This window comes from Choloepus didactylus, chromosome 17 (assembly GCF_015220235.1).
Source record: "Choloepus didactylus isolate mChoDid1 chromosome 17, mChoDid1.pri, whole genome shotgun sequence".
Classification (NCBI taxonomy): domain Eukaryota; kingdom Metazoa; phylum Chordata; class Mammalia; order Pilosa; family Megalonychidae; genus Choloepus; species Choloepus didactylus.
Genome location: NC_051323.1, coordinates 43,259,920 through 43,279,977, shown reverse-complemented (window position 1 = coordinate 43,279,977; position 20,058 = coordinate 43,259,920). Strand labels below are relative to the sequence as shown.

The following is a 20,058-nucleotide window of genomic DNA, read 5'->3' as shown; positions in this document are numbered from 1 at the left end:
CTTTAAACAGTCCCACCAAGCGTGTCTTTCATCACCCAAGCTTACTAAACGGTATCTGAGGAGAACAGGGCCAGTGGGGGTTGAAATCTTGTGATGGCATGTTTGCTTCCTATATTTCTTCTGGAATCATGTCCACTTCGCTTACTGATTAAAAACACAATTTTAGTGCTCTCTGCACTGCCAAGCCAATAAATTTCCAGAAGAGAAAGCTGAATTCTACTGTACCCCATGCAACATCAATAAAACTGACAGCCAAATTTTGACTCCAGAATCTTTATTGCTGGGGATAATGCAGTGTAGAACATATTTTGGAGAGTGTTTACATAAAAGCTTCATCCGAACCCTTCAAAACTGTTTATTCATGCAAATGGAGCCCCAAAGCTGGAGTCTCATAGCAGGCAGCTTCCCCCTCCAAATGGGAGCATAGTAGCTCCCAAGAGAGCAGTTTGGCTCAGGTTTGACAAGGTAGGCTGCCCGAGCTGTTGAATGATGTAGAGATGAGGGATGGAGAGCAAAGTTCGGACAGAAGTGAGGGAAACTGTAGATCACACACTGGCAGTCCCCCGTGACTACAGAGCAGCCCTGATGCAAGATGAAATTTTGCAGAGTTGATGTTGATGCTGCAGAGCAGGAAAAGCAGCAGTGATGAGGGTAAAAATAGAGTCTCTATTCTAAAAGAGCCACTGAGCGAACAGCAGGTGACTCTAGATGCGGCTGGGGCGAGAAAAGGGCCTGGGGGCCAGGGGATGGGGAGAGAGGAGGGATGAGGCAGGTGATCCCTGCTTTTCACAACAGATGTGCTCCCATGAAGTGATGTGGAGAATGTGGTTCTGTGAATCCACAACTGTTTTTTCCCACTGACATTTTTATCTTAGAGATGTTATGTCTCCATTTCTGATTCATTTTTAAATATCAGCAGTTCCTAAGCATTCAAGTATCTGTCTCTTGTATTTAAACTTGTCTGTTCACATGGCCCATGCTCTGTTAATAACCATTTATATATACTGAAGTTGCTCCCTCTTTGATGGGTGCTTGTATGATTCTTACTATGAAGCAGAACTTTTAGCAATGTGAGTGATCATCTCAGTTATCCCACAATTCTACTTCTGTACATCCCATAGAAATTCTCAAACTGATACTTAAGGGAACACATAGAAGAATTTTTTCACATCATTGTTTGTGGCATCAGAGGGTTGGGGGCAACTTGCACATCCACTCCTGGGCGAGTGAACAGGTAATATGTGGATACCCACTTGTTCACTGTCAGAAGCAACAGTCTAAAGGTACACATAGAATCACGGCTGGATGTTAGAATCACAGGGCTGAGAAAGAAGTAAGAAATCAATGAGATATATAACAATACTATTTGCAGGATCAAAATACATGTACACCAAACATTAGACGTTTTAAAAGAAAACATCCAGAGGCATACAGACACATTAGAATGGTTGCCTGTGGTGGGCTGAGAAGAATGGAAGTGGGAAAAGGGCATAAAATAAATAAATAACTAAATCAGAGAGGGGTTTTGAATGGACCAATATGATAATGTTACTTGAATGAAGAAATGTGATCAGCTAAATCCCCTGAACCTGAACCTGAGAGACAAATGGAAAAGAAAAATTTTTTATTTTGATGTATGGAATTCCTTCCTTCTCTCTCTCTCTTTTTTTTTTTTTGAAGTTAGGCATGCATGTATTCCAAGAGTTCTGTGAACTTTTGGAACTCTTGTGGAAAGGTCTCATCAGTATCATTTGCTGTGGAGCAGAAGCCAAGGAGAACTGGAGGAATGGAGGTCAAAGGCAAGGACACTTCAGCGGCTGTCCAGGGTCAAAAGGGGAAGAACGACACTGGTGCACAAAGCAAAGAAAAATGAAAGGGCAGCATAGATATTTCTGTCTTAGCATGCAAGGATAATACTCCCAAACTACACATCTCAGATGGGTTGTAAAGGACCAGGGTTGCTGGACAAACCTGAGGTTGAACTTGCAGAGTATAGAATTCTCTCTGCTTCTTGAAAAGTGAGTAAGACGGCTAAAGAAGAACATGACTGAGGAACTATGCCACTTATTACATTTATTACATTTTAATAGTCCCTTTTTACAGTTTTAAACTAGATTTTTAAAACAATGAATGGAAGATACAACACAGGCAGCACCTAGACTATGGTCAAACCCTACCCTGCCCAAGCACCTTTGCCATAGATGCTGAAACAAATACTTAGATTGGATGACAAAGTCTGCCTTAGCTTCATCAGCTCTGGAACATCCATCTACTCATGAATCCCACCTGCAGGTTCTGAATCCTTCCAGTTCTGGGTTAAAGTTGAAGAAGATGCAGTTTCTAACCCTTTGGATTGGAACTAAGCCATCTACCTGAGAGCCTGAATATACAAACAACAATGGCCAAACCATATATAAAAATAGAACTCTGACCCACAACCTACAGCAACCAGCCTGGGAAGCCAAACAGAAACCTCTGTAGTAATCAGCCCAAAGTTGTCAGAACTTATTCATTATTCATTAACTGATAGCTTCCCTAATTTTTGCCACTGCTTCCAACTTAGAACCAACAGAGAAAACCAAATTTGCTGCCTACCAATCACATAGAATTTCCTGCTTCTATTTAGCCTGCCTCCACTTCCCCATGCCAGCAGCCTTCAATTAGGGCATGCTTCCCTTTTTCCACTATAAAGCTGTCCAATTCCCCTCCCTGCCTTGGAGTCCCTGCCAAATGCAAGTGATGGTGGCTGATTCCCTAGCTATAGCAAACTCTGAATCAATAGCCATTGTTTGTTCTCATTTGGTTGGCCTTTGTTTATTTCCATGCACCTGAGCCCTGGAATCTTGTGCTTGGTCATGACTTCATTGAAGCCCTGTGTCTCTGCTGACCACTATCTAAACTGGACCCCATATTTGGAGGGCAAGAGTGCACTTGCAGTGCCTTAAATTACACTTACTTGGTTGCTTATCCTGTAGCCTGCCTTTTCTCTCCAGAGTCCATCTAGGAGCAGAGCCCTTCCTATTCTTTCCCTCCCTTCTTCCCAATCACCAAATCCTGCTCCCTATACCTCCGCCCCTTAGGGAACCCGACAGACACAACAGTTCCCAGATCCTCTCTGATTAAGATCAACCTAGTATCTCTCACTGCTGAGTTTTGACTTTGAAACCGGGACCCTGGTACAGATGGGGACCCTATGCTGGGCTACCCAGAGCAGCTGTGTTAGTGCCTGTAGTGGAAGCTGTGGTGGGCTGCCAGAATCCTCCTTCAGAACCGAGGCACTCATTCCCCCAGCAGCTGGAAGAGTGTGTGGCAGAAGCTCTCAGCTGACTTGCAATTCCGGAATTATCCTAAACCTAAGATCACCACCTCACCCAAGATCACGGCCCCATCCCCTGGGCAGTCCATATCTAATGAATGCTCAATGCATAGTATAAAGGCCCAGCCCCCTTGCCTCAAGGTGGGACTACCCTGAAGGGCCATCCTACTTTCAGAGCTCCTTTCCGTCAACTCTTTTTTTTTTTTTTTGAACAAACAATATAATTCACACATACCTTTCCCATGGACAAGAACATTCTTTTATGCAATCCCATTAAGCGCAGCTAAGAAGTTCAAGAAATTCAACATTGATACAAAGCTTACATTCTATATTTCCTTTTTTTTTTTTTTTCCTTATGTCCCATCTGTGTCCCTTTGAGCCTCCTCTCCTTCATCCTCAGATCCCATCCAGGATCATCCTTGGCATTTAATTGTCATCTATTTAGACTGTCTTTTTTTTTTTTTTCAATTGTGGAAACATATATACAGCCTAAATCTTCCCATTCCAACCCCTCCCTAGCATTCCATTAATGGGATTAATCACATTTAGAATGTTGCAATGCTATCACCTTCCCACCATCCATTCTAGAAGTTTCCCTTCACCCCAAACAGAAACCCTACACTCATTTCTTAACTCCCCATTGCCCCTTCCCCACTTCTCGGAACCCCTACTTTACTTTTCATCTCTATGGTCATATTCTCTGATACTTTCTTTGTGTTTACTGTGGGGCTTAAATTTAACATCTTAAATCTATAACAACCTTGTTTTTCTTTGATACCAACTTAACTTCAATATGACTCATAAACTAGTTTCCTGTGCTCCCTCATTCCCCCACCTTTATGTAGTTCTTGTCAAAAATTACATATTTTACATTGAGTCCAAAACCACTGATTTATCATTATACTTTATGTATTTTAGATCCTGTAGGAAGTAAATAGTGGAGTTACAAATCAAAAATACAGTAGTATTGGTATTTATATTTACCATATGATCTTTACTGGTAATCTTTATTTCTTCATGTAGTTTCAGTCAATCGTTTAGTGTCCCTTCCTTTCAGCCTGCTCAACTCCCTTTAACATTTCTTATAGGACTGATCTACTGGTGGTGAAGTCCCTCAGCTTTTGATTATCTGGGAATGATTTCATCTCCCCCTCATTTTTATCCTCAGGTGTTTGTGATTTCTCCAATGGTTATTGACTTCTATTTGTATTCCATTGTGGTCAGAGAATGTGCTTTGAACAAATTCATTTTTTTTTTTTTTTTAATTTATTGAGGCTTGTTTTTATGTCCCAGCATATGGTCCATTCTGGAGAAAGATCCGTGTAGATAAGAATGAGAAGAATGTGTGTCCTGGTGACCTGGGATGTAATGTTCTATATATGTCTGTTAAAATTCTCTGTCTCTCTCTCCTTTCTTTGTTTCTCCATTGGTAGGGCTTCCTTTAGTATCTGAAGTAGGGCAGGTCTTTTATTAGCAAAATCTCTCAGCATTTGTTTGTCTGTGAAAAATTACATCTCTCCCTCAAATCTGAAGGAGAGTTTTGCTGGATAAAGTATTCTTGGTTGGAAATTTTTCTCTCTCAGAATTTTAAATATGTCATGCCACTGCCTTCTCACCTCCATGGTGGCTGCTGAATAGTCACTACTTAGTCTTATGTTGTTTCCTTTGTATGTGGTGAATTGCTTTTCTCTTCTTGCTTTCAGAACTTGCTCCTTTTCTTCAGTATTTGACAGTCTGATGAGAATATGTCTTGGAGTGGGTTTATTTGAATTTATTCTATTTGGAGTTCGCTGGGCATTTATGCTTTGTGTATTTGTATTGTATAGAAGGTTTGGGCAGTTTTCCCCAACAATTTCTTTGAATACTCTTTCTAGACCTTTACCCTTCTCTTCCCCTTCTGGGACATCGAGTCTTAAATTTTGACTTTTTATTTTATCTATCATATCCCTGAGATCCATTTCGATTTTTTTAATTTTTTTCCCCATTCTTTCTTGTGTTCTTTCATTTTCTGTTCTGTAGTCCTCAAGGAGGATGAATGGTTGTTCAGCTTCCTCTAATCTTGTATTATGAGTATCCAGAGTCTTTTTAATTTGGCCTACAGTTTCTTTTATTTCCATAAGATCTCCTGGTTTTTTTTTTTAATTTACTCTTGCAATTTCTTCTTTGTGCTCTTCTAGGGTCTTCTTTATGTCCTTTATATCCTGAGCCATGCTCTCATTGCCTGTCTGTAGTTCTTTGATTAATTGTGCCAAGTACTGTGTATCTTCTGATCTTTTGATTGGGGTGTTTAGGTTTGGGTTCTCCATATAGTCTGGTTTTATCATATGCTTTAAGATTTTCTGTTGTTTTTGGCCTCTTGGCATTTACTTTACTTGATCCCTAATTTGTCAGAACTGCAGCTTGGTGGTGTACACTTTCTCTAACTAATCAGCAGATGGTGTCCGTGAGTCACCTCTTCCCCTCAAGTCAGTTCTCCCCCACTTTGTCTTTGTGGTGTGTGGGGGTCTGATTCTTGGGGGGTCCAATCGGTGCACCAAGTTTGGGTGTGTTGCTGATGCTGTCCGCCCTGAATGTGGGGCGTGTGTCTGGGTGGTTAGGCAGTCTGGGCAGCTTTAATAATCAAACCTCCCAGGTGTTCCTGGAGATTTAAAGCTGTTGCAGGAGCCTAAGCCTTCATTTCAGTCTTTCCACAGATTGTCTCTGCTGCTGACCCACAAGTCCTTGGTATTCACGTAGGGTCCCTGGGATTTCTGAGCGGTTCCCCCTTCCCAGCTGTGCTCTTCCAGGACCTCTGCTGAGGGAGGGCCGTGCCACATCACAAGTGTGCGCCGGCCCGCCAGGGAAGCCCTGGGTCGCCGGGCTGTGCAGGGGCGCTCTCAGCCTGCTTCAAAGATGGTTGAATGGGATGCGTTAACTTTTCCTTTTCATGCAGCTCCGCCCTCCCAACTCCAGGACAATCAGCCATGGGTGCATTAAAGGCCACTGTCCACGGCTGATATTGTGGCATGTGTGCAGTGCTGTGGGAAAGACTCCCTGTCACACTGGGTTTCTTGGCACAGCTCTGGGCTGTGGGTCCGGCCCTGGGCAGGAGCATCCCCCGCCCGCTGAGGAGATGGCTGCAAGGAATGCAGATTTTTTCTCCTTTTGGCTCCCCTGTGCTCCCCGGGTCTTGAGACAATCAGCAGCGGGTGTGGGAAGGGGTATCCTCCATGCCAGACACCGAGGCATTAGCCCAGCCTGCTCCCACCGTTCTTCACTGCGTGTCTCTCTCCATCTTATCTGCAGCCGCTCCCGGGCTTTTTTATTTTTTAAAGAACCAGTCCATCTCCAAACGTCAGCCCACGGTTTCCCCACACTGCAGCACAGCTGCTGGACTTTCAGCTGGCTCACTCACTTGTTTCAGAATGCAGGCTCCTAGTTTCACCAAATCCATGTTCCCTGTGGATTTAGCAGACCTTGTCTGGCTGGTGCTACACTGGAAGTGGTGTTCTGAGTCACTTTCTGGTTTTTATCTAGTATTTTTCACGGAGGTGTTTTTTTGCCCTGTCTCACTTAGACACCATCATAGGTTCTCCTGTCAACTCTTTTACCTCCTTTTGACTCTGTTCCTTTCCCAGCCAACTCCAGTTGCCAAGCCCCCAGGGTACTTTTGTCACAGTACAGCAACAGAGGGGAATTTACTGATAATAAAGAGTATTCAGATGAACCCTATTACCTTGAAGAAGGTAACGTCACTGTATCATGTCCTCCCCAATGGTTTCTAATGTCTCTTGGATACTCAAGGATAGGGCTTGGGCTCCTTTTTTTTTTTTTTAATTTGAATTTAATAATACAGACTATTCAGTTTGTCCAGCTCACTGGCTTGTTAAACCCTAAAAATAAAGCTAGGTGGAGAAGTTCAGAGTCAGGAGGGCTGTTTCTCCCTTGAAGGAAATCCAATATTTGAAAGCCATTGCTTACAAAAACCTGTCAATTGGGAGACATTCACATTACCGAAAGGTTCTTTGCTGTACAGAAGGATTCACTACAGGATTCCTTTAAATAGCAATCTCCTGGGGTGAATGGACTCTATGGTTCAATTGACACACACACACACTCTCTCTCTCTCTCTTTCTATACATATATTTTTAAGACAGATCTTGCACAAAGCAAATTATGACTATAGGTTTTTCACCTCCTCTTGGTGTTTAAAAGCTTGGCATGCAAGATAGTTCCCAGGGCAGGACCACCTACAAAGGTCCAGAGCCTGAACAGGGCCAGAGGGAGAGGAAAGCAAGGGTGAAAGATCTAGTCCAGAGGCTGAGTGGGGTCTTTGGTCACCTTGCACGATCTTTTACATTTCCTTCAGCTTCAAATGTGGCAGAAGTGAAATATTTTTATTCACTACCCTCTAATTGTTTAAAAAAGCCATCCATATTATCGATTTAAGAACGCTACAAACATCCATCCATCTTTCACAGATGATTAGTTTAGTGCTGGAGCAATACAGACTGAATTTTAAAACACTAAAAAAGCAGAGGGAGGGAGAAAGAGAAATCAGATACTTTGAAGGCATTTTTGCATAATGAATTTGTTGCTAGGGGAGGGGGAAGCATTACCTCATTTTAATTCAAAAGAATTATTTTTGTATTTATTATATAAGATGTTTTAAATTTAACAAAATATAATTAAATTTATATTTAACCAAATTAAGAAATTTGGTGTTCTTTTCAAAGCTGCTCAGAAATTATAAAGAACTTGCATATATCTTGGAATTACATAAAACTGGCTTTCCCTTTTTCAAATGCTTTTAAATTCTTGTGCTTTCAAATGCATAGGTTTATTTGCTAACATCATTGCAGGGAATGTTGCCATTTATTTCCCTCCTGTTGTTTTCAGCATTTACTTAGAGGGAGCTGAGACTTCAACATGAACTGAAATACAAAGTCAGTAGAGATGGACATCCAGTATGTTAAGTTTTACATCATAAATTTTTGGAACGCTCCTTAAAAATGAATCCAGGTGGTTTTAATTATTGTTTGACAATTCCTTTAGGCACTTGCTGTATTAGGCTCAAGGAATGTCAGAATAAAAGGGCTGCTTACAGATCATATGGTCCAACCTCTCACTGTACAGATGAAGAATCTTAAGTTAGGAAAGGTGAGATGACTTCTCTCAAACCTCATGAAAATTCAGTGGCAGCTCTGGACTAGAACATATGTCACTTAATTCCTGGTTCACTGCTGTGTCCTCCTCCGATCACATCACATCTGCATTATTCATTCTGGGGTTTGCAGATACACCCTTCTATGGGATCCTCGTTTCCTTGTGTGAAAACCTAGCCTCCTGAATGGGTCTTTGGCCGCTTGAGGATGCATGCTCAGTTGTCAACTTTAAGACACAGCTTAAACCCCTGATCCTCCATGAAGCTCTGGAGACTAACTGATTTTTTTCTCTCCTTCTGTCTTCCTCAGGACTTCACTCTTTTTTTTTTTTCCCTGCACTATTATTTGACAAGTTACCAGGTACCCTGTATGGATGTTTCCTTTATTCAACTAGTCTCTGATGGATTCTGCCTGCACACTGTTTCTTGCCTTCAGCCCCTTTATTCCTTCCTCACTTATATTCTTCTTGTCCATTCTTTTCTCCACTTTGACTACTCTATAGTTCCATTACTGGTTTCCCCTCACCCCATCTGGGCTTTCCTCTGCCCTGTCCACATTAATATTCCTGGCAAGTGTAACTGTGTCACTCTTATGCTCAAATATATTCTTTACCTTCCCTTGGCCTATCTAATTATCTACAAACATCTCAGTCTCACCTTTAAGGTCCTCCAAATAAAGTTCAAACTTCATTTACCATTCATATCACCCACTATTCCCCTCATGTAACCAATACTCTAGACTTGCACTGTCCAACTTGGCAACTGCTAGCCACATGTGGCTACTGAGCCCTGAAATGTGACCAATCTGAATTAAGATGCACCATAAGTGTAAAATACACTCTGGCTTTTGATGACTTGGTACAACAAAATAATGTAAAATATCTCATTAATAATTTTGATACTGATTATGTTGAAATGATAATGTTTTATATTGTATTAAATGAAACATATTACTAAAATTAATTTCACCTTTTAAAAACTTTTTGATGGTGGCTACTAGAAAATTTTAAATTACATATGTGACTCCCATTTTATTACTACTGGCCAGTGCCTCCCTAGACAAATCAGACCACTTGTGTTTCCTGAACTTCCTGCCTTCATCCTCACTATTTCCACCCTCTGGCACATCTCCATCCTTCTTTGCTGGTCAAATTCTACCCTTGGTTAAAGGTTCATCTCAGGTGCCACATACCTTATGGAATGTGTCTTCATCACCAAATGCATATGCTTTCTCTCTTGAGGCAGCATGGCATGGTAGTTTTCGGAGTACAGATTCTGTAATCAGACTGCCTGGATTCAAATTACAGCTTTGCCCCTTTAAGGTTAATTCCCACAACTATAAAATGATGATACAAACTATCCCATAGATATTTGACATTTAAAAATGATTATTCAACAGAAACACAGGGTAGGATTTCAATAAGCACTTGTTTTTGTTTACAGCCGCTCACTGTGAAAGGTGCAAGCTGCCCAGCCAACACGTAATGCCAGCTCTATTTCCTTGGCAGGGGTTAGGGTAGATTTTGGAATTGATTTTTCATGTCATGGGTCACCTCAAAGTCTATAAAATGTCTCTAACTTGTCCCTGGAGCTTGACTCTGCTCTAATTATAATTAGGACAACTGAGAGGGAGGTTAAACACTCCCATTTGGTCCTTTTCTTTTGGGTTCAGATATCTCTTATAGACCTCATTTGATAGCCTTTTAAGGAAATGATAAAGAACAGCCTTCCATTAAATATTTCACCTCTAGGAAACCACTCTGCAGAGTTTGCAGTTGCTCATTGATTTAAAAAAGTTTATCCAGTTGGAACTCTTCCCATTGGAAAGTGCATTTGAGTTACTCTCCTCCAAGACAACTGTTGCAAAGCACCCAAGAAGCTGGAAGAATTTATGAATTATAATATGAACCAAGATGCTCAACAAGATTCCCTGGAAAACGGATTTTCCAAGTCATTTGTGCATCAACTAAATTAAAAATATAAAGCCTCAGAGGAAAATGGTATACACATCTAAGACCATTCTCAAAACCCATTTAAAGTTTTCTAAAGACACTAAGCAAAGCAACCCATTCTTTACCCCCCTAAGCCAGACTTCTTCTAGCAATAATATAACATGACAAAATAACTCTGGTAAATAAAACAACGTATTGAATTCTCCCTGGGGAAAGTCTGTGTCATGTGTAATGTTTTCTCAAAAATATTTTTCAGCAGCAGAGAATATTATGTTGTCAGGGCAGTGACATTGCAGATATGCTTCAGGAAGTGCTTTCATTATAAGCTTCTGTTTCCAGACACTTAAAAAAAAATTTTTGAGTAAACTATAGAAGCTGGTTGTAACTAATATACCACATACTTTTAATTAACTTGAGGATATGTTTGAAATGCCTGAAATTACCTCCATGTATTCCTTTCCTTTTCACTAACTCACCAGCTCTGGCAGACACCATTTTGTGTGGTTGCATGGCTCAAAAATGCTCCCTTCCCTGTAAGCACCTCATTGACTGTGCAAGTTGATCCTATGCCCTGGCTCGAGTTGGGGAACATCTGACTCAAGCTGGGCCAATCATATTCTCTCTCTCGGGTATTGAAACTTTTAGTGGAGACAGAGGAGTCTTTGGAGCTGACTCATTATAAAGGGAAAACTTCAAGGGAAGTTCCCTAACCTTCTGCTTCTAAGACGCCAGATTGTCTCTGGATCTTGCCCACTCCTTTTACCTCCTTATTTTTCTATGGGTTCATCTCTTACGATTAAATTAGTCAGAGTTGATTTCTGGTGCTTGCAAAGGAGACCCTAATAGGTTCCCACCTATGGTATCCAAGGTGAAGTAGTCCATTGTTCCATTGTACACACAGGGCATGTGTTGTTGGTCGTTGAGAAAGCAGAAGACTTCGAATAGTGATTCCCCAGAGGTCTCTCTAAGCTAGTGTCAAAGGCCAGGAGTGAGCCTATGGGGTAACATCATGTTAGTTCAGCTGCCCCTGTAAGAGAGTAAGGCTTAAAGAAGTACAGCTCAAATGATACCCTTGCTAAGGTTTCTTTGTTACCCTCCTCTGAACTCCCACCAGACTTTGTTTATAACTCTTATCTACTTTTTATCACCTTCTGCATTTCCCTGCAATTATCTGAGAACTGGTCCTCTCTCTCCTATGCCTGGAAGACTGTAAACTCCTGGAGGGCAGGGGTGATGTCTTTGGTTCCTTCACAGTGCCCTGCACATAGTAAATCTTCAGGACACAGTTCCTGAGTGTTCATAAAGTATAATGTGAAGGTTTTCTGCGTGATCTCTGTGTGAGATTTTGGAGCAGGGAATGAATGAGCTTGGACACTCTTGCTGGGCAGACAGGACTGACCCAATAGGATGATATAGAACAGTCTGTTATCTGGTGTTAGGTGGCATGTCTCAGCAACAGCTCAACCTGGGCTGAAAAGGCCAGCTTATTAGATTCCAGGTAATAATGAGCTCTGCTATTTTGGGATTCTAACTCATTCACCTTTCAGGATGAAAAGAAATAGTGGGTCATTTTCTCTAATTAATACCTCCCAGGTACAAAACTTGCCCCTTGCATGATATTCACTGTTCAACCTCATACATGGGCTGTGGGTTTTTCAGTCTTTCTGCATTACCAGATTGTTACAATAATACTTTAGAGTATGGAAAACCTTTATTTCAAGTACTTTTGGGTCTGTTGTCTTATTTATCTTCATAACAGCCAGCCCCATTCAGGGGCAGGAATCATCATGTGCCTTTTAAGTACAGCACAGAGGTTTTATTACTAGCTCAAACCCACAGCCCACGTTAGGGAAAAGGCTACCTGAGGCTGGAACCCATATCTGCCCAGTCTTTGTCCTTTTGATCAATTCAGATAATTTGGGGGCTGTGTCGGAACTCTGCCCCAGAACACCAGGGTACCGCCATCCCTGCAGGCTCAAAATGCATCTGTTACTGCTCATGAGGTGGAATTAGGAACCCAGAAGTAACCTTATTTCATCATACTCAAGGACATATGTACATGTTGAGTGAAGTAAGCCAGACACAAAACGACAAATATTGTATGATCTGACTGATAAATAATTAGAATAAGCAAACTCATCGAGTCAGAATCTAGAATATAGTTTACCAGGGGACAGGGCGAGGATAGTGAATAGTGAGTTAAGGCTTAAAATGTACCGAGTTCCTATTTGGAAAGATGATTATGTTTTGGTAATGGATGGTGGTGATGGTAGCACAACATTGTGAACGTAATTAACACTGAACTATATTTCTGCACTGGTTAAAAGGGGAAATGTTAGGCTGTATATATTGTAACAGAATAAAACTTTTTAAAGAAATCCATGGAACTACACTACACAGTGAACCCTAAGTTAAACCATGGGCTATAGTTAATAGTACAATCATAAAAATGTGCTGTCATCAATTGTAGCAAATGTACCAGACCAATACAAGGTGTTAATAATAGGGTGGTATGTGGGAATCCTGTATTTTATGCATGATTGTTCTGTAAATCCCCAACTTCTCTGACAAAAAAAAAAAAAAAAAAAAAAAAAAAAAAGACAAATGTAACAGCACAGGAATAGAGTCCAAATCTTCATTCTGAAATTTGAGTTTATTTATAAATTGTACTTTTCTGAATTTAGCTCTGGTGGTATTAAAGAGCTGTGGTTCAGGGCCACGTGGAGAGCATCTGTGAGTGGTTTGTTGGCAGGGAGGGGGTGTCACCTCCAAGTGAGGCAGCAGCTGGGAGTAAATGAAGACCTTTAGGAGAAACTGGTAGAAGCTGCCCACCAAGTCAGAGAGCCCACCTGTCTGGTGAGTGGGATTACCTTAATTTCCTTTTTAAAAAAATTGGTGGGAAATTTGCTAAAATCTGCATTACATGTGATTTTTGTGCACCAAGGGGAGCTGCCGGAACAGAGCACATATGCTCCCATGGAGCCAGGCCTCTCAGGTTTGGAAGAGAGCAGCAGGGTCCCTCTCCACCACTGTGACTAAATTAGCTTTAAAACTTCATGTTGAAGATCAGAATTACACAGCCAAGACACTGCCTGGTGCAGCCACACTGGGAGATTATATTTTGGAAAGAGATGTTTGTTGTCTCATTTCAAAACATGAAAACCAAATTGAAGGGCTAAGGAAGAAAATGGAGGGGGTAAAGGAACAGGACTGGGGCCCTTAATCAATCTGACTTACTGCTTTTGGAATCATTAAAAGAATAAGGGAGGGGGACACTCAAGGAATTATTGCTCTCTGAGGAGGGAGTTGAGTCCAATGCCAAAGCGATTTGTGTGTGAAATCTTTTTGGCTCTTACACTTCCATTCAGATTTTGGGAACTCTGTTGCTTGCTTTTTAGTGTCCTGCTAGGGGCCATTATTCACTTTCCCCAAAAGGATGATTTTAAAACTAATAAAATGTGGGCCTTGCAAATCTTTTCCCAAGGAGTCTGTTTATTGGTACACCTGGGATTAAGAATCACCTCAAAGGCAGGTGGAGGTAGGGCGGGTAGGGCTGGGAGAGCTGAGTTAGAACCAAGGTTCAAGTTCAACATCAACCTCTGGCCTCTCAGTTTTTTTGAGGGGAGGGGGAAGTAGTATATGATCCTTGCCAGACTCTGGGAATTTTTGCCTGGCTACAGGGCAACTGAAGGTAGGGCCAAGCAGTCTAATCACAAGAATGTGGGCAGGCTTCCCTCGGTCTTGTGGGCTTTCTGGGAGCTGCTACCTGGAGGAATGGGAGCCCATCTTTCTCAACTATGCTGCCTCGGTGTGTGTTTGTTTTTTATGCATCCTAGTTTGGGGATTGATTCTTCCCCATTGAGTGAAACAAACAACAAAAACTAAAACCACCTAGATGGGACATACTATCATCAGTGAGCTCCAGGTCTTGCTTCTCTTAAGCCATTATGTCTGCTATGGCCCTTTCAAAAGACAGATGGGGGGTTTGGAAAACCTAGGACCTAGATGCTGGCATGAAAATGAACTAACTCCATCAGTACCTCCGTGCTTCCTCATTCTCTAGGGTGGAGATTTAAAAATGACATTTAGATGTGGTACATGCTAATGAACATAACTGCTTCCTTTTTATACAAAAAGGTTGTATAAAAACCTTTGATTTGGTTGCTTCTATTTGGCTATCCACTCAGTTTGGTCATCTAGTGACTCAATAAACACGTTAATCATACTACATGCCAAATTCTGGGGATCCGGAGCCGAGTATGACTTCTTCAAGAAACTCATTCTAGCTTAGTGATTCTAATCCAAGGGGTAGGATTTTGCCCCTTAGGGGCAATTCTAGAGACATGTTTGGTTGTCACAGTTTGGGGGAAGGATGCTACTGTTGGCGTCTAGTGGGTGAAGACAAGGATGCTGGTGAATAGTCTACAATGCACAGGACAGTTCACACATGAAAGAACTATCCTGGCCAATATGTCAATAGTACTGAGGATGAGGACCCTGCTTTTGTAGAAGACGTACACATTGAACAAATAGTGTGATATGTGTGAAAATATAAGTACAAAGTATTAAAGCAGGTATGTGTATGTGTGGCAGGGGCAGGGAGCATCAAGGAAGGCTTCGGGAGAAATGACAAAACACCCAAAAATGGCTTTGATTGAAAATTTGTAAGTGAAGAACTACATATTGAGATTTTTTTTTTTTTTTGCACAGCCCTCTGGGTAATTTAATCAAAGATTTCTGATGACTTTGTGTCTTGCCTTTAAAAATAATTTCCCTCCCAAAGAGCCTGGGAGAGGCATGAAGAAGGAAGAATTTATTCAACCATATTTCTTGCTTCTCAGCAAGGAATCTCTAGTCTATTCGAACCTGGCATATCTCCCTTGACATTCTAATCTTAGGTGATTTTTCTACCTGGACTCTTTTCCGCTCCTCTTCTTTAAGGTTTGCTTCATAACCCTTGACCCATGAGGCCTTCCCTTGGAGACTTTGGTCCACAGTGAATTCTGAATTCCTGAGAGCCTTGAAGCTTCTCTCCCCACCTACACCAGTCTCTAGGGGTGTGTTTCTACCTAGATTGTTAGGCTCCTCAAGGAATCATTCCCTCCACTTGTACATCCCCCCTGTAGTACTGAACACTGTTCTGGACCCTGATTTCAACTGAAGGTGGGAGAAAGGGGAAGATATTCAGGGAAGATGTCAGGAGACTACATCTTCCTGTGACACTGGCTTGATAGATACCGCACATTTTATCCTCTTAAAATCTCTGGATGGTGTCTGATCATAAAGTTGAACATTTGAATCTCTGTTCAGCAGGCACAACATGCAAAAAATAAATTGCCATAATTATTATTAGCATTTTCTTACTAACAGATTTTTCAGAAGCTGTTTCCATATCATGCAGATCAACCTTTCTGTTGTCATAGAGACAAAGATCTTTATATAACCATAGGCAAGGTGAGATTATTTTTTCCCTCCCTCCTTCCAGTTGCCTAGAACTAATAAGAAAAGGGAAGAAAATATTTAAAATCAATTTTTTTCTTTGACATTTTCCCCCAATTAAAGTGAGTGCAGAAACATGGGAGGCTATTTTTTGTATCATGCTTTAGATTTTAAATACCTATGTTTTTAGTAAAATGTGGAAGGGGATGAAAGATACCAACAGTACCATTTTCCAGCTTTGCAAGCAGCAGGTTTGTCAGTAAAATGCAGTTATCCACATATCTTTTTTTTATTCCCTTTTTAAACCAAATAGTGAACTTTCGATGGAGGTCTTAGAAGGCAGTGTTACCAAGGGCTGAATTGATTAAAATACAAAGTAACACCTACTGAGGGGCTGATGATGAATTCCCAGGTGCTCTGGTGCACTTGCCTCCCCGTCAGGACTGGGAGTGCTCTCCTCCTCTCCCCGGAGGAAAATCCTATGGACGAGGTAGCACAGGGATAACTTTCTCCTGGAAGCCTTATCACATAATTTCAATCCTCTTCTTTTGATGTACTGCTAATAACTTATTATTCATAGCATTTTTCTATCTTGTAATTATTGTCTACTATTTCATTTATTCATTATCAAGAAAAGACAATTCCAGCATGAATTCCAGCATGAACTCATCCACTCTTCTGTCCTTCTCTTCAATATTAGTTCTACCTTTACCCATCTGTCTTCTTCCCTCAGGACTCAGAAGTATCCTTCTTTCTAAGATGAACCCTTTCCCTGGGTTTTTAGACGGAGGCTTTCCTCCCATCCCAGTTGAGATCCTCTACCAGCAGATATATTCTCCCCCATCCGTTGTATATTTAGTTTCTCCTTCCCCATGGGGTTCCTTTCCCTACTCCTCTTTTAAAAAGTTTTTATTGAGGTAATATATATACAACATAAAATTTCCCACTTTAACCACTTTCAAGTTATGGTTCAGTGGTAGTAATTACCTTCACAATGTCATGCTACCATCACCACCATCTATTTGTCTTTGAAGAAAAAACTAACTTTCCTCAATCCTCTTTCTTTTTCATCTTTCTTGGGGTTTGGAGTTTTAATTTTATCACAGATGCCCTTTTGCAATAAATTGTGTGTGTGTGTGTAGATGGGGAAAGGGAGTGTATGGCACAAGGAAGTTATAAACATACTTCTTGCTCTGCAGATTATATCCTCCACGGAGAGCAGTGCCTTGGTTCCCAAACTTGGGTGTGCATAAGAATCACCTGGGGAGCATGTTGACCTACAGGCTGCTGGACTCCACCCCCAGAGTTTCTGATTCAGTAGATTGGGGCTGCAGCCTGAGTCCCTGCATTTTGAACATTTCCCAGGTGATGCTCATGCTGCTGGGGGAAGGGGAGGACTGCACTTTGAGAAACACTGCCTTAAATAACCCTCCTATTACTTCATATGCATCTGTTTTATGATATGGATGTTGGAGTCACCGTGTTGTGCTGAAAAAGTTACCCTGTTTTTGCCCTCATAGACTCCACCTTGACAGTGTTCTCACCTTAAGGATACTGCTGTCCCTCAAGGATCTGACCCTTAGGAAACCCACCCTTGTGAAGATCCCCATGCTTGGCTGGCCTAAGGAATCTAAGTGTCTAGGAGAGGATGTCCTGGGTGGTGAATGCTATCCTAGGGCCTCTGGAGGGAGGAAGTCAGAGATTCTCCAGGATCTCACATGGGTGGCAAAAAGCTTTAGAGCTTGCAGAACTAGCTCCTCTTTGAAAGTTGCACTAGCTAGTGTCAGAATGCTAGCTGTACTTATATTGTGCCCTTTTCCCACCTCTACTCCCAAACCTAGTTGGCCCTATAAAATCTTTTTGAGGGATTCCAGGCTTCCCTACACTGTGCTATGGGGCAGCCAGAGAAAGTCTGTTGCTAGCTTTTTCACTTGAGCCTTCTCTAGGGAAGAGGCACCCTCCGGAGGTCAGCATGGGGGTGGCAGCAGGAGTCATTGAAAGATCTCAGTGGAAAGCAGAATCCCAGCAGGAGCTAGGACTTGGCCCACCCATTCCTGCCCCCACCAGGAGGTTCTCTACTGCCAATTTTAGAGAAACCTGGAGTTTTTTTTTTTTAAATTAAGGAAGGTGTAATTTTCCTACAAATACAAACAAATATAAAAATATAACAGATGAAGTCCCATCTTTGTACTCAAGAGCTGTTATTCCACCTCTTTGGATCCTGGTTTCTTTTCTGTGTCATAAAGTTGGTGGGTGGGGCACCAGGGTGGGGATTGGGGTTTGGTGATCTCTAAATTCCCTCCCAATCCTCAATTTCTGCTATGCTGTGTAATCAGTATCAGGTGAGTGGGAGAGGCTGTTAATGCCACAGTTATTCAAAAGAGCAAGATAGGAGGCTTGTCAGGGAAGGACAAGGGCTGGGACTTGCAAGGAGGGTTCCATGGATTTGTTGATTGATTGAAACAAATTCTATTAACATGGTCCTCACCCTCTGGTAATGGAGCTGACAAGATAATTAATGGAAACTAATTAATAGAACCCCCTCCATTCTTAAACTGTATCTGAAGAAGGCCCCTATCTCTCCCACAGGGAGAAGCCTGGCCCCTCAGAGGGAGGGGAAAGCTCTGTGAAGTAGGCCTCAGTGAAATGGGGTTGGGGAAACAGGTCTCTTTCTTCTCCCAGCCTGCAGTTCCATCACCTGTAATGGTTGCAATGTATGTTAGCTGAAGACCTCCATCAGCCTGGTACCTACTGGATACTTTTGTGGTATCTTTTTCTTTTCTTTTTTAACAGCTTTATTGAGGAATAATTCCCATACTATAAAATTCACCCAATAATGCAGTGGCTTCAAGTATGCTCACAGAATTGTGCAACCATCACCACAATTGAATTTTAGAAAATACTCATCACCCCAAAAAAGCTATACCTATTAGCAATCACTCCCCAGTCCCCCACAGCCCTGGAAACCCCTCATCCACTTTCCATCCCTATGGATTTGCCTTTCCTGGATGTTTCGTATAAATAGAATCTTACAATATGTGGTACATTCTTCTAAAGAGAAGAAAGGAGACCTCTGATCCACTAGCACTAAAGGCTATTCCTGCCTCACTGCCCCTTTTACCCCATTACTTCAGCAAATAACTTCCTCCACCTGCTGGCTGATGTATACAATTCCTTTAACCAACTCTGAGTGTGGAAATGGTGGGAGGTGGGGGAAGAGGTGGTGGGTGGCAGGACACAAGGCCTTTCATTTATTAGATACCAGATTGAAATGCAAGCACAGCTGGGACAGGAATGTCGCTGTGCCTTTGTGTTCACTCTGTTGGAGGTGGGCACAGGTTGGGGGAGGGGCCTGCCAGCAGTCCCTGTTGAGTGACCAGGTCACCCCTGGTCCTAGAGCCTGAGCCCTCCATTGCCAGAGGACCAGAGGGTGTCATAACTTACAGTAACCTACGCGGACCTGGCTGGCCCAAGGCTCAAAGACCACGTCAGCTGCTAATTGAGGGTATCACACCCACGTCTTCCAGCTGCGTCAGAAAGCGAGGACTTCTGGGGCTTCTGAGAAGTTCTAGACCCCCTGACACAGCCCCAACCACGGGGAAAGATCCAGCCCCGGGCAGCCAGGGGCAGGATGGTGCGCCCGCCCGCAGGGCTAAAGCCCAAGGCGCCGCGCGGGATGCCAAAGACAACCCGCCAGCTTCGGGTTCTCATCACTCCTAAAGGTGGTGAAGTTTGACAGAGCGAAGCGTCTTTCTCCGAACTTCCAGGTACAGGGGGCGAAAGAGTAGGGAGGGCCGGTGGCCCGGAGCGAGTGAGGGTCCCGCGTACTCACAGTCGGGAGACGCCAGCGCGCGGACCAGGGCAGCGCAGGGCGCCGTCTCGGGGGCAGCTGCAGGGCTCAGGGCAGCGCGCCCCGCGCAGCGCGGGTGACGGCGGCGGCGGCAGCAGCAGAAGCAGCAGCAGCAACCGCAGCTCGGGGGACCGCGGCCCCATGGCCCGCCAGCCTGAGTGCGCGCTTCTGCGGCGGGGCCCGCACCCCGGACGGCCCCTGAGTGTGGCGCGTGCCCCTCTCTCCGCCCCTTCGCCTGCCCTTCCACCCCACCCCTCCTGGCGTCAGCCGGCCCCTTCCCGCCCCCGCTGAGTCTTGGTTCTGCCTAGACGTGGGACAGTGACCAGTGACCCCACCACCTCCTTTCCGCTGCTTCACC

The 20,058-nt window shown here is 42.9% G+C and overlaps 1 protein-coding gene across 1 annotated transcript in view; it reads right to left on the bottom strand.

Moving 5' to 3' along the window:
* LHCGR (luteinizing hormone/choriogonadotropin receptor) overlaps window positions 1–19,843 on the bottom strand; it is a 61,645-nt gene extending 41,802 nt beyond the window's left edge. Inside the window, exon 1 of the mRNA XM_037807054.1 lies at window positions 19,683–19,843. Coding sequence (XP_037662982.1) covers window positions 19,683–19,843 — 161 coding nt within the window. The remainder of the gene's footprint in view (window positions 1–19,682) is intronic.
* Window positions 19,844–20,058: the final 215 nt, after the last annotated feature.